Source organism: Gracilinanus agilis, chromosome 3 (assembly GCF_016433145.1).
Source record: "Gracilinanus agilis isolate LMUSP501 chromosome 3, AgileGrace, whole genome shotgun sequence".
NCBI classification, from domain to species: Eukaryota; Metazoa; Chordata; class Mammalia; order Didelphimorphia; family Didelphidae; genus Gracilinanus; species Gracilinanus agilis.
The window spans coordinates 202,138,924-202,154,146 of NC_058132.1; the positions used below are offsets into that span (position 1 = coordinate 202,138,924).

Consider the following 15,223-nt stretch of genomic DNA (forward strand, 5'->3'; position numbering starts at 1 on the left):
CTTCCATCTCCTCACGTTCTACTCCTGAGAGAAAAGGAAGGATTATCACTCTGATTTTACATTTGAAGAAACTGAGACCTCATAAGATCAGGGACTGAATCAAGATCAAACACCAAGCCAGTCACAGAAGCTAGACCCAGCCCTAGCTCACCAAGGTTCTTAGCTCCTGCCTTAGAAAATTTTCTCAACCTATAACTTCAGTGTTGTCACACCTCTGGAAACACTCTGAGAGATTTTGGGAAAGGGGAAAAGTAGAGAAGCCAATATCCCCTGCCTGGACATTTGCCACAGCCTCATAAGGAGTCTCTCTCCTGTTGTGCCATAAAATGATGAACAAGATGATCACAAAAATATCGAGAAAGACTTCTATGAAGTGATGTAAGGTGAAAAGAGCAGATCCAGGAGAATGTTGTACACAGTAACAGCAATAAAGTGCAATAATCAACTGTGAATGACTAAACTGTTAGGGACAAAGCAAGGATCCAAGACAACCCCAAAAACTCATGATGAAAAAGGCTATCCACCACCATAGAAGGAACTGGTGGAATCTGAAAGCAGATTGAAATATAACACTCTTCACTCTATTTCCTCCGTGAGTTTTTCTGTTGTGTAAGCGACATGTCTTCTCTCATAATATGACGAACATGGAAACATGTATTATATGATAACACATGTACAATCTATATCATGTTTCCTGTCATCTGGAGGAGAAGGGATGGATGGAAGGGAGGAAGGCATGGATTGTGAAATGTCAGAAAATAATTATTAAAAATCATATCACCATGTAAAAAATATATTTGAAATTAAAAGTAAAAAATAAAAAAAAAATTTTCCCTACACACTGCTACCAAATCAGTCTTTCCAGAGTACAAGTATCTGTGTCTGTGCCACTTTTCTGATCAAAACTCTTCAATGACTCCTGCTGTTTATGGAATCAAGCCCAAACTATTTAATTTGGTGATTCAAACTCTTCATAATTCACCTTCCTCTTACCTCTCTAGACCTATTTCAAACTTCTCCCTTCTACATATGGCACGCTCCAACCAAACTAGATTGCCCTAGTCTCTCGTACATGCCCAGTGTTTTCCCACTGTTCCGAATGACTAGAAGCTCCTCATTCCATCCCCTCATTCTTAACCTCCAATTATTTAAATCTTATTCATACTTCAAAATCTATCTTTCATGATATCTGCCCCATAAAGCTTTCTCTGATTTCTCCAGTCCTGTGTTTTTTCTTCCTTGGATCTCACAGAGAACTTTGGGTCTAACATATGCTCTTTATTCTATTCTATTCTGCATTATAGTTGTTGTATAGTTTTCTTTCCCTTTGGGTCATATCCCCCCCCATACCCTTGCACTACCACTACTCCATTGTAGACTCTGCTGTGTCCTAATTATCTTTATCCATTCCCTAGAGTCTAACACAATCTATTGGATAGTGCTCTCACTATGTGAAAGAAATGAATGGCAATTTCCCTGTATCCAACTAGAAACTTAATAAATGGTTGGTGAGTGAATGAATGAATGAAAGAAACAAGCATTCATCTGGTGGCCTGAGGAGGAACCCATACTGTTTCCCCTTTTCCAACAGACAAGAAGGAATAGCAATGGCCTGAGAGTCAGAACACTGCTCAGAGACCCAGACATACCTGACCTGCTCAGAAAAGTATTTTACCAATGCCAGCTTCGCCAGAAACAAACAATACTGCCTTGTTTGTTGCGGTTGTTTTTTGTGGATTTAGAATTAACTTTTTCCAGAGCCATGAATCAAATGTCCTAGCCCTTCTGAGCCACAAGGACTTTTCAGCACCAGAATGGAAGGAGTAACTGACTCCATCAAACAGAGAAACAACCCTCACTTTTGCCTTTCAAATGAAGATCCAGATGCAGACACAGGCTTTGAGCAATGGAAAGAATCTCACCTATACCACTGCCGTCTAACATTCCAACCCCCTCATTTTACAAAAGAAGAGCATGAAGACCTAAAGAAGTGATTTACTCAAGGTCACACAGCTAAGAGATGCTCAGACTAGAACCCACATTTGTTTCTCCACATCACCACTTTTTCTGTGCAGGAAAGAAAGGGGAGAGAATGAGACAAAGCCTTAGGGTAGCTCTGAGGACTTAGGAAGTTTTCTGAAATTATAGTAATTATATCTCATTCTTCATATAAATTTATAAAGCCAAATAGGTTTTGGTATAAATTTTACACACACACACACACACACACACACACACACACACACACACACACACATCTCTCCTTCAAGATCAGTTTTATCTGAGTACGACTACTTTGGGAATATTTGAATAACTTTGTTCTTAATGAAGGTGGTGACCTTGGAGGCTGTCGGAGTAAATGACATCTTGTGGAGGCTGGGTGAGCATGGAGGGATGAGGAGATAAGCAGCTGAGAGGCAATGGGTGGTACCCAAGGCAAAAGCCAGCTCTCTAAAGCAGCCAGGCAAACAGCTGTTAAATAAGGCTTGTCGGCTGTACCCACACCCTACGGGGGGGCACATCAACCACCTCTGACAATGCAAATATTTTACCCTTTATGTCAAGTGCTACTCCCACAGAACAGCTTTAAGGATAAATCCTGCAGAAAACAGGCTCTCTCAATGAGTTGTGTACAGAGATCCCAAAGGTGGCCTGGGGCAGGTGGCGATCCAGGGTGTTCCGCTGTTATTAGGCTACTCTCAAAAGACAGGTCTGTCCTCTCGAGGAAGAGAAGTGACCAAAGAATCCTAAGGACTCATGAAAGATCCTCTTATCACTGAATCACATGATGTCAGAGATGGAAGGGACCCAAGGAATTGTCTAGTCCAATCCATATTTGAATAGGTATCCCCTTTACTACTTTCTTGTCAAGGGGTCATCTAACCTGTGCATTTCTAGTGATGATAATAATAAATAATGATAAACAGGAACTTTTATAATAGATAAACACCACTGAATTTCTGTAATCTCACTGGAAGTGGATTTCCTCTAGATCAGTGATTCCCAAAGTGGGCGCCACCACCCCCTGGTGGGTGCTGCAGTGATCCAGGAGAGCGGTGATGCATTTATCTTTCCTATTAATTGCTATTAAAATTTAAAAAAAAATTTCCAGGGGGCTAAGTAATATTTTTCTGGAAAGGGGGTGGTAGACCAAAAAAGTTTGGGAACCACTGCTCTAGATGGAGTGTATGCAATGACTATGGTTCAAGAATGAAATCACAAGGTCCTCCACAAGCAATATACAAATGAATTCAGTTATCACTTTGTTGATAAAGAAGCATGAGAGACAAGATCTTGGAAACACAGTGGATAGAGTTCAAGGCCTGGATCTGAGAGGACTTGGGTTTAAATCTAGCTGCAGGCACTTCCTGGCTGTGTGACCCTGGGCAAATCACTTCACTCCAAACCTTATTCTATCTTAGAATTTATACTAAGATCAAAAGGGGGTGGGGGGAAGGAAGCAGAAGAAAAAGAAAATAGAAGCATCGGAACTAATGGCTTGGATTACGTGGATTTGTTTGTGGAACTGAAGTTTATTCTGCCCATTCAGGACAAGTCATTGCCAACAGAAATTACAGAAAGATGATCTCTAAGGACCCTATCTAAGTGAACAGTGTAGAAATTATTCAAGTAAATGGTAGAAACAATATAACATATCACTGAAGGCTGTAAAAATTTAGCATCTACCAAATGCCTAGCAAGGCATAACCTAAGGGCAGCTAGTTGGCTCAGGGGAGAGACAGCCAGATCTGGAGACAGAAGGTCCTGGGTTCAAATGTGACCTCGGCCACTTTCTAGCTGTGGGACCCTGGGCAAGTCACTTAACCCAATTGCCTGGCCCTTGCCACTCTCTTGCCTTAAAATCTATACTTAGTGTTGATTCTAAGACAGAAGTCGAAGTTAAAAAAAAAAAAAAGACATAACCTAGTGGCCAGATTATACATCAGAAGCTCACTCTCATCTATGAAACTGATGGACAACAAAGCCCCATGCTATAAATTCGGACCTTAAGATATCTTGGAGAACTCAATCAATAAACTATACTGGAACTGGTTCATCATCCCAGATTAAGCTGTTACCCACTCCTAATTTTTTAACCCTTAACTTCTGTCTTAAGAATCAAAACTCTGTATTAGTTCCAAGGCAGAAGAGGGATAATGGCTAGGCAGCTGGGGTTAAGTGACTTGCCCTGGGTCACACTGCTAGGAAGTGTTTGAGGCCAAATTTGAACCCAGGACCTCCCATTTCTGGGCCTGGCTCTCAATCCACTGAGCCACCTAGCTGACCCCCAAGCCATAAAAATTAAGAACAAGATTTTAATTGGATGTTTCCTTATCATATATTCATACACAGATCTCCAAGCTATGTGGAATGAAAAACTTTTAAAATATAGAGACCTAATAGAAATCAAAACCACGTAGAAACAGGATAGGATACATATTAACTCTGTCTCTCTGTCTGTTATTGGAAGTGTACCAAGAATGCTTTCAGCAATACTTCAGAGGATAAGCATATATTGTAATAATTTTATTCAGCTAACAAAAGGGATTATTTTATCTACCTGTGAACCTAATTCAAAGAAATGAGAATGAGATGACAATAATAATAACAATAATAATAGCTAATATTTATATAGCTCTTTTAGATCTGCAAAATCCTTTACCTACATTATCTCATTTGATAATAATAAGCTACAAAAAGCAGCTATTTTATCCACCTGTTCAATAGTCTTTGGAACAATGAATATAGAGGAATAATAAATAGCAGGATAGTGACTTGTTCCAGGACCACATTTATTTCAGTCCCATCAAAAAACATGAGAACAAGGTATTAATAATTATAACAGTTCACATTTTTACAGCAATTTATAATTTGCAAAGTACTTTCCTCAGAACACCTAAATGATGTTAGTAGTAGAATAAAAATCTTCAATGAGTTCCCTGCCTCCAAGAAGACATACTCTGTTTCCCAGGACATGGAATTCCCTCTGAGGATAATTGAGATGATATGCTGATTTGGCAATCAGAGATCTTTTCATCTTTGTATCTGATAATTTTCTTTGGTGAAAGAACATAGACCACTATATACCCCACAAATCTATCTTGTTGCCATTGGTGAAATCCTCAGATGTTTGGGAAATAATCCCTTTCATGGCCAACCTAGAAGCACTCCTAAAATCTACCAACTTCATATTTTCTAAAGATTAATGGCTAATTGAGAGAAATTTCTAGAAACCATTCTAGCAGTGTCTACGAAGCTTAAGAAAGGTTGTGTGGGAAAGCACTGTTCAGAGATAAAAGTCTTTATTTAGTTCAACCATCAGATATTTGCTATCTACATGACCTTAGGCAAATCCATCCACCCATCTATCCTTCCTTCCTTCCTTCCTTCCTTCCTTCTTTCCAATTTCTTTATCTACAAATCAAGGGATTGGACAAAATTCTCACAGAGGTCCTTGGCAGTTCTGACAATTTACAAAAATAAATTATTTCTCCTCCCACTTCCATTCCCACTTGGTACCCAGGGAACATGATGGTCAAATGGAAGGTCTGTGATGTTGAGAGAGCAGCTCCATAGTCCTTCAATCCTTTCAATCAACTCTCTAATATTATTTACAAGGTGCCTCCATAATTCCTACCTGGCTATTAGGAAAGAGCTAGAATTTGGATTTATAGATAGCAGTTCTATTTGTGACAGGAAAACTAGACTTAGCCTTAAAAGACCTGGGACTGAGCTTAGGCATGGTACTTACTAACAGTGTGTTACCTATGAGATGTGGTTAGTTACAATTGCACTTATATAAGAATTGTGCCTAATAGGGTCGATGTGAGAAAATATTTTATAAACCCTGAAGTTCTTTATAAAGGTGAATCATTTTTAATAATGTTTTAATAATCACAATTTAATCCTTTCTTTGTGGTCTTCTTGGTGTAGGGAACACCCAGTGAAGAAATGCTGTCCCTGGAACGATGGAGGAAAAGATTTAAGTTCAAGTCTCAGACTTCCAAGTCCATCACTCTTTTCACTGCAATACCTTTCCTATCTCACAGGGTTACTTGGAAAATCAAATGAGATCATGCATATGTGCTTTGTAAACCACAGAGCACTATGCAAATATATTATTTGATGCCGTGTGAACTAACCCCTCCATTATGGTCCCCATATACCACATTGCTGTGAGGAGATGAACGTGGGTTCTCAAAGGCTAAATCAGTGGAGAGCTATCTCCACCAGGTCCTACCAAGTGGGAAAGGAAATATGATTTGTCATACAAGGACCAGCCAAACTGAGTTCTAAGAGGCACACACCAAGGACTGGCTAATAGAAAATAATGATTTTTTTTAAACCACATCCACTTATGAAATATCTTTTCAGGTACAGATAGCGTTGTATTCTGTGCCAAGGAAGAGAGTCGCCATAGCCATGAGGTCACAGATCCCTGAAATCTGAAAATAAATGTGAATGGATCACCAATATAATATATATAGCTTCATCTTCAGGGCAGCTAGATGGGGCAGGTGATAAAATGCTGGGCCTACACAGGAAGACCTGAATTCAGTCTGTCCTCAGACACTTACTAAATGTGTGTCCTGTGGCAAACATCTTTCTCCCTCAGTTTCTTCACCTGTAAAATGGGAAAGATAATAGCACCTATCTCCTAATATTGTTGTAAGGATCAGAGGAGATAATATTTGTAAAGCAATGAGCAAAATCCCTGGCACTTAATAGGTAGATTTTAAATGCTTGTTTCCTTACTTCTTTTCCTCCGGTTTTCCTAGGCTTGGGAAGACCAATCTGTTCTAGAAATGCAGAGACTTTGACACTGGGGTTTAATGTTGTTGCTCAGAGGAGGACCTGAAGATCTGAGTAAGTGATGGGAAGGGTCTAATCTTGAACAAGCAAGCGTCCAGACCCATGGGGGAGAACAAACAACTGAAATAGTTACGTTGTTAACTGCTCCCAGGGAGCCCCAGAATCTTACATTGACTTCTTCTGCCTTGATATCAATGTATTTCACAAACTTTGGGTCTTCTTGGACATCTCATTGATTTAATTTTTTTCCCAAGTTAGGGGTGGAGGGCAGGATGGCAGACTTGATAAAATAATACTACCTACCTTTTTTTCTGGGCAATAAATTGAGCCTCCAGACATAAAAGCATAGATTTGGAATAGAAGGAACCTCCAGGATCAGCAGGGTCATCAACCCCATTTTAAAGATATCTCACTTTAAAGATAAGGAAACTAAGGCACAGAGGGGTCAAACAAATTACTCTCACACCACATTGTAAATAGCTAAATCCCAGATTCCTGATTTAAAATCTAGGGCTCTTTCTACTAGGCCATACTGCTTCTCATCCCCAAGCACCATCCCCAAAGCCAACCCCATCTAAACCAGGGATTCTTAATCTTTGTGTGTGTGTGTGTGTGTGTGTGTGTGTGTGTGAGAGAGAGAGAGAGAGAAAGAGAGAGAGAGAGAGAGAGAGAGAGAGAGAGAGAGAGAGAGGACCCATCTGGAAGTTACTGAAATCTATGAATTCCCTCTCAAAGTAATATTTTTATTTAGTATTGCAAAAGAAACCAATTATGTTGAAATATAGTTATCTTTCTATCTCTCAACCTATGTATATAGAATCATATCAGGAAGAAAAAATTAGCAATAGACCCAGGCAATCTGGCGTCCTCTCATAGAAAATACTATATAGTATTCTTTTGAGATTATCTGATCATTGGGAAAGAAGAGAAGCAGATGGAAAATGCCCACACCTGCCCTACCCATATTTGGACATTTGGGAGTAGGTAGAATCAGAAAGGAGGATACGGTCTTAAACTACAACAGAAGAACTGTGGGTTAGAGATAAGGAAGGACTTTGACAGCTGTGAATGTTGTTCAGTACTGAAAAGATGATTGCGGGGTGGGGTGGGTGTTGGAGGGAAGGGACCAGAGTTGGCTTATCATTTGTCATAAGGAGATACTCCTAAGAATTTTGCCCTTCTCTCCCCATTTCCCCCTACTATCTCCAATTGTAGTGTCAGGAAAAAAAAATGTCTTCAAAGGGCACTAATAGGGGTGACAGTGGCAAAACAGAAAAGCACAAACTTCCTCAACAGTCTTGAAAATAAGTACCATGGAGATGACACAGAAAGGCTGGTAGCTTGAAGGAAGTTCGGCTTTCTGCCTGGCCCCCCTGAAGTTTCTGTGCAATTAGGTTTATCTTCCTGAGCTTGACCCTGTTCTGCTTGGTCAAGAGTGCTGATCCTAGATAGCAGTAGGATTTTTTTTTCCTCCAGGAAACAGTCATTCTCCTCTACCCTCCTAGATTCTCATCCCAGTAGGTATCCTGGCAAAAACATTGCACTAAGGAACAGTGTGACTGTGGACAAGTGGCTTAGCTCCTGAAAGCCTCAGTTTCCTCATCTGAAAACAGGGTGGCAAACTCTACCTCACAGGATTGTTGTAAGGCAAGTATTTTGTAAATAGGTGTAAAAATATGTAAAATAGGCATATACATATGAGCTATTATTAGCATCAGTAGCTGTGCTATTGTGGAGTGAAGAAGTGACAAGGAAGAACTCTGCTGCCGGGAAGGGAGGTGCTAAGCCCAGAACCCATAGGACACTTGTGTTGGTATAAAAGCACCAGAAAGGGGGAGATAAGGTCAGCCGGTGAAAGAAGGCCAGGGCTACAGAGAGAGGCAGGTCAGATTGGAGGCCTTGACTACTTGGTAATCAGCTTCCCCTCACTATCAGCAAGTGCTTCTCCGTCTATGAACCATAATGATAAACATCAGCTCCTTCTATTTCCGGGGAATCTGCACGTCTCGACAGATGGCTGATGTTAGCACTGGATTCCTATTAACCGGTGTGTGCATCCCCTACTGTCTTCTCTCCCCTCATCCCTTCTCCTCCACCCCCTGCACCTCATCAGAGTGATCAACAAGAGGACTTCTGCCAAGTAAAAAGGATGAATGATACCCCTGTTCCTCAGCACTGTGTAACACGGACCCCCACCCCCAGCCCCGTGGTCTGGTCTCTGGATATACAGGCACAGGGAGACTGGGGCTGCCCAGTCATGCAGAGTATTCAGTGCTCTGACCTTAGGAAACCCCAAATGAATTGAGGGGAGACTGGATCTGGAACAACAGACCTTTTCTCTAACACAGAAGGAAGGAGAACCAACACTGAGTAGTCTCTGGGCCCAAAGAAAGGAGGTATCTGGCTTATCCAGAAAGCCAGATGTGGTATGGCCCTTCATTTGGGTTAGGGAAGAAGGCAATCCACAGAGGCACATTAATCCGCAAACCTGTGCCTGCTCTGGTCCCTTAAGGCATAAACCCTACTCTGGGTTAAAGGAACTCTGTCTCCCACCCAAGCCACGGGAACACTGTGCTCCACTTGTACAAATTCTGTCGTACCAAAAGAAAGCACACCTGGATAGCCGCCAAGATCCTATCTGCAGACCCACCTCGCTCCACAGAAATCCCCTGCCTGTGCCCTCCCATCCCAAATACACTTATACATATTCTTGGGATCATAGATTTAGAGCTGGGAGCAACCTTAGTGGTCATTGATTATATACATCTATACTTTACAAATGAGTAAACTGAGGCAAATTCAGGTTGACTGACTTGTCTAGGGTCTTACCAATAGTAAGGGTCTAAGGCATGATTTGAATCTAGATTTTTCTAACTCCAAGTCTAGCATCCTATCCACTATACCATGGCTGTCTCTTATTCCTGTCCACTTTGCACAAGAATTTAAATTATCTCCAACCCAGCAAGGACTGAGAGGTTGTGCCTAAAAGATCCAATGCCTGTAGCCATTGCTGCTATTCCAAGGACCCTTTGCTAAGGGTCATCAGCCTATTAGGAAATAAGAGGCAATGACTGTTAAAAGGTTGTCATAGGATTTAAAACTGGATGAGGTTAGAGCAAGAAGATCATTTATTCTTATTCCCCTTAATTTATAAAGAAAAAACTGAGGTCCAGTCAGGGAAGTGACTTGCCCAAGGTCAAACAGGCATTAAGATGGCAGAACAAGGCTTGAAGTCGAATCTAAACCTCTTTTTTTCTCTACCCACCATCTCAGCAGCATCCTGGAAAGCATTTGGGCAGTTCACTTTCCTGGTGGGATTACAATCTAAACACTCCCTGTTTGTTCCTCATTCTTCCTGCTCTGGTTCAGATCTCCTCTCTTGTTTGTCTAGTAAGCCATTGCTCAGCTAAATTCCCCATTTGTTTGCTGACCAACTGCCTCTTTCTTCCTGAAGGTAAAGAAAATAAGCAGGTAGCCCCAGTCCACTGGGACTCACTCAACTTCAGTTCTGTCTTTGGGTCAACTGCTTACTTGCATTATGTTTCTAATTGAGGCTCCCCATCCTGCTGCAGAAATAGATTAAAGGCAGCTGCCTTTGATGCCCAGAAATATGAAGGGTCTGAAAGGTTTATCGGGCATTAAAGCAATTCCATTTTTCATCGTGTTGTTCCAGTAATGAAGTCCCCGGGTCTTCTCCCTCTGCTCTCCCCCCACTGCTCAATCCCCGATGCTTTCAACCAGCTCAAGAAGTTGCTTTGCTGTTGGGATATTTCAAAAATGCATTTCCCACCCCCACCCCCTTTTTAATTAGACACCACACAGAGCATGGGAGATTTTCTTAATGGCCTGACAGAGGCTTTTAATTTGGTCTTCTAGGAAGGAAACACACACACACACACACACACACACACACACACACACACACACACACACACACGAGCCCCCAATCCCCATGGCTTTGGTGGAAAATGAAAAATCAATGCAAAGCATTATTTTGGCTTTTAGAAAACAGGAATTTTAGGGCTGCGGACGGTTGTTATTTTACACTGTAGAAATGCAAATTCACGCAACACAGATGCTGGCACGATGACTATAGCAACCGTCCTAAATGCACTGAAAGCAGAGATGGGCTTCATCCAGATGCCCAAATCTGGGTTTGCCTTTGCAATAATAAGACGTCACTGGATGTTCAATAACCAATTATTAAAATAACTCCCCAGTTTTAGCTCTGGGAAATGAGATCAACATGTGCTTGGTTTCTATCAAATAAAATATTTTGAAAAGGAGAGTAATGAAGGCTTTAAGCATATTCAATAACTGCTTTAGTCCATCCTAGTGGCTTACCCCCCCAATCTCATCTTGTTTTTCTCCCTTTTCTCCCTTGCTCTGCCTCCTCTCTAGTCTCACAGATGGACATACAAATTATTACAGGAGAATATCATTTCCTGAAACAGCAGCCTCAAACATTTACATTTTCTTCTACGTCTCTTCTGTGAGTGGCAAGAGAGAGAAAACACCAAACCTCCTCTTAACCCAGTACCTCCCCCCACCCCCAAGGTAGAACAGCCACCAAATCCAGCATGGCGCCTGAGACCCAATTAAGGGCAGAAAGAGAAAGAAAGGCATGCATGATGATCGTCACTGGTACACAAACCAGGGGGAGCTTCATTCCAAACTGCAATGGTACCAAAACCACCACGAAGTAAAACCCTTCCACCAGGCCCTTTGCCTCATTCGGCCAGGATCATGCTGTCCATTGGCTCACAGCCCACCCTAGAAACTTCATCCTCAAGTTAAAGGCAATCCTTCCTCTCTTGGTATTGTACCTTCTGGCTTTCTCTCCCTCCTCCCCCTGCTCCCTATCAAATGGCTAAGGCTTCATTTATTAATGCAGATTTTCCTTGAGGGAAGGGAGAAAGTGAGTCTTTAGCCTTAAGTTGAAGTTCCTTCTGTCCCTGTCCCAAGGCTGGGGACAACGGGAAGGGAGTAAAAAGGGGGCAAAGTAAAGGAGCTAAAGGAGCTGGAGGACAAAGCTGGAAGAGTATAGCAGCAGCCCTCTGACGATGGGGCTTCTTTCCCTGACAAACAAGAGACTAGGAAGGGGAAAGGAGATTAGGGGTGGAAAGGAGAAGGAGCTGTAGAAAAGAGAGCAGGATGAAGGAGGAAACGAGAGAGAGAGAGAGAGAGAGAGAGAGAGAGAGAGAGAGAGAGAGAGAAGAGAGAAGAGAGAGAGCTGCCGCTCCTCACCTTATGTATTTTTAATATTAATGTAATTAAAGCCTAGAGCTTGAGCAAGCCAGTGAGGGAGGAGGGAGGCAAGTGGAGCCAAAGGGAGAGAAAAAGGAGGGAAACTAGGGTGAGATGGGAGGTTTGGAAGGGGGAGAAAGGGAGGTTGACTTTTGATCCGCCAAGGGTAAGCTATAAGGAGAGAGGAATTACTAGACCTTAAACCCGTGGGAGGGATGGGGTTAAGGCTGCTCTAAGTGAGGCCTTGCAGGTCACCTGTCACCCCCCACTCCCCACTCCCCTTGCCTATCCACCTACAAGTAAACTCCGCAACTTAGTATCCTCCCGGGCCTCTGGACCATCCCCCCCCCAACCCCCCACCCTCCTCACCAGGCAAAGCGAGGAAGCGCATCCTAGCCTCGGGCAGGCTGGGCCGAAACGGGCAAAATGCGAATGATTTGATCCCACCTCCTCATCCCCAAAAGCACGAATAGACTATAATCCCTTCTCCCTCTCCACGGGGCTATCCCAGTCCCCTAAATCTGGGTTCAAGTGGGTGGCAACTGCAAGGGTGGGGCTGGGGTCTATCCAGGAAGCTTCAAGGAGCCCCTGGGCGTGTGGTACAGCCACCCTGAGGTAAGTTCCCAGTCCTGCCTTTCAGAGCAAAGGGGAGAAAGAGCGCCCCAGAGGGCGAGAGAAGGAGAAAAGTTGGAGGCGGCGGGTTGGACAGGTGGAGCTGTGTGTGTGTTCGGGCGCGCGTGTTTGCTTGTGTGTGTGTGTGTGTGTGTGTGTATGCGCGCGCGCGTGTTTGCGTGTGTGTGCGTGTGCTGCACGCGCCTATTAAAGAGGGTAAGGGACACAGAGTTCAGCAGTCCACAGTCTCCCAAAACCTCCTTTTACCATCGTGGAAGGGCGGCAGAGGAACTCAGGGACGCCTTCACTTCCCGGCTCTATGCCCAGGTGTCTAGGAGAGCACCCTCCGTATGCCCCTTTTTCCTCCCAGAGCAGGTGCACTGGGCCTGGGTTGCAGGTCTGGACATGCTGGACCTCTGACTCCACCCTTAGCAACCCCCAATGGGGGAGGGGGAGATGGTCCCTCTGCCACCCAGGGCTGGGATTGCCGGCCCCCAGAGGAGCCGCTCCCTCCTGCCCAGAGGAGAACAAACGAAGGAATAGCGACTCTCTCACCTTGGGGCCGGCAGAGGCACCCAGGGACGAAGAGAGCCCCACTGATGCCCGGGAGTGGGCAGCCTCTGGGGTTAAGAGATTAGATCAGTATGTAGGGAACAAACTTGCAGCTGGGCAGACCTCACCTCTCCGGATTGAATCCCCAGAGGGAAAAGGGAGAGCTGTGAGTCAAGCCCAGATAGCGCCCCACCACTACCAGAGATTTATGTTAAAGGAGGAAGAGGAAGGGGAGGATGAAGCTGCTAAGGTAAAGAGTGGGGTGATCCAGTGGGGACTGGATCCCCACTTAGATGCTACCTACTAGGTCCCAAAGGCAAGTGATCCACTGGCGCCGGAGAAGGGACTGGAGGGGGGCGGGGCAGGAGGGGGCACTGGGATCACAATGTTCCGGGGCAGAACTCGTGAGGTGAATAGTCCTAGGGGCGATGCATTTCCTTTTCCCTCCCTTTCCCCTTCTTTTTCTCTTCCCCTTTCCTACACTTCCCTTTCCTCCCTTCTTATCCTTCCACAGCACCCCCCTCTCCCCACCAGCGGCAGCTAGCGGGGAAACAGAGCGAACCCGAGGGAGAGAAGGCTGAGGGAGATAGGACTCGTCCCCAGCCTCCTGTCCCGATTCTTGGCTCCCCTTCCGATAAGAGAAATGGGGCAGCCCCCACTGCGCCCCACCGGGGACAGGATGGAGCCTCGGTCCCCAAAGTCCAGCTTGGACAAGCTGTGCACCCATCTCTCTCCTAGTGCTCTCCTCCCCCACCCCCACCCCCACCCCATCCCCTTCCCAAGCAGGTCTCACCTTTGTGTAAAGAGTCCAGGAGCAGGAGGAAAGTTACCAGCCACATGCCATAAAGAGCCCCTATTTTCCCGGGGAGGTGGTCCTATGGCCGGCCGTGCAGCAGCGCCTCTCCCCCGCTGTAGCGCGCTCCCAGCCGCCCGCACTCCGCGCCCCGCTCCGCTCTCGCTGCTCCACAGCCCAGCTCTCCGCGGCTCCTCCCTCCTCCGCTCCCCAGCTCCTGTCATCGCCAGGGCTGGGCTAGGCGGCCGCTCTCCCCGCCCCCGCCACCACCCCCCACCCCCCAGCGGCACCCTGTGTGGGGAACACAGCGTCTAGCTCCAAGCCCATATGGCCCCCAACCCGAAGGCAGGAGAGTGGGGGAGGTGCGTGAGAGGGGGGACCCAGACGGGTGTGCAGCCCCGCCTGGTCCCCTTCTTTCACCTGAAGCTGGGGGTGGGGGTGGGGGAGGGAGCATGCAGGGAAGGGGTCCCTCTTTCATCTACATACGTGCATATGTTATATGTGTACCATCATCATACAAGGTCTCCTGGAAGATCTAAATGAGCTAACCCCAGGATCCTGGGCATCTAGGTTCTTCTGCCTCACTCAGTGCCTTGGGTCAGTCTTTTCCCTTTTCATTGTACCTCGGTTGAGCTTCTCCCTCAGCCTTTACCCCTAATAGGGCCATTCTAAATAAAATTCGAGCTGAATTTAGTATTTCCTACATGATTAACTGGGAATTCAGTATCCTTCCACAACTGATGTCACTCCTGCAGCACTTTACTGGATTGGAGTGAGAGTGGGCATGCCGACGGGGACCCCGACAGCTGGCTGGTGACTTCACCCTTCAGGGGTTCAGGATCGGTGCTGACTCCAAGAACCAGTGAATTCCTCGTTGGCACCCTCTGAAACAAAAAGAATTCACCTCCCTCTCACTTGGCTTCCTCCACCTCCATCTCTTCTCTTCCCCCCCGACCCACACTGACCCTCAGCCAAGGCATTCCCCAAAAGAACAGGATAAGCTAGGTGCTATTGAAATTAAGCGGGGCTTAAGCCAGGATGGACCCCCCCCCCTTCAGATCTCGGGAGCTATGTTACCATTAAACTGTTTCCTTCCTTTCTGGATAGCTTGGAGAGGAACTCCTGATGGCAGGCAGAAGGGATCCTCTTCCTCCGACAGGAAAGCCCACATTATTCTTTTTTTTTTTTTTTAATTTTTTTTTTTTT

The 15,223-nt window shown here is 45.0% G+C and overlaps 1 protein-coding gene across 1 annotated transcript in view; it reads right to left on the reverse strand.

Moving 5' to 3' along the window:
• DSCAML1 (DS cell adhesion molecule like 1) overlaps window positions 1–14,241 on the reverse strand; it is a 542,818-nt gene extending 528,577 nt beyond the window's left edge. Inside the window, exon 1 of the mRNA XM_044669027.1 lies at window positions 14,018–14,241. Within this exon, the coding sequence (XP_044524962.1) occupies window positions 14,018–14,063 (46 nt within the window). The 5' untranslated portion in view covers window positions 14,064–14,241. The remainder of the gene's footprint in view (window positions 1–14,017) is intronic.
• Between the last annotated feature and the right edge of the window lie 982 nt (window positions 14,242–15,223).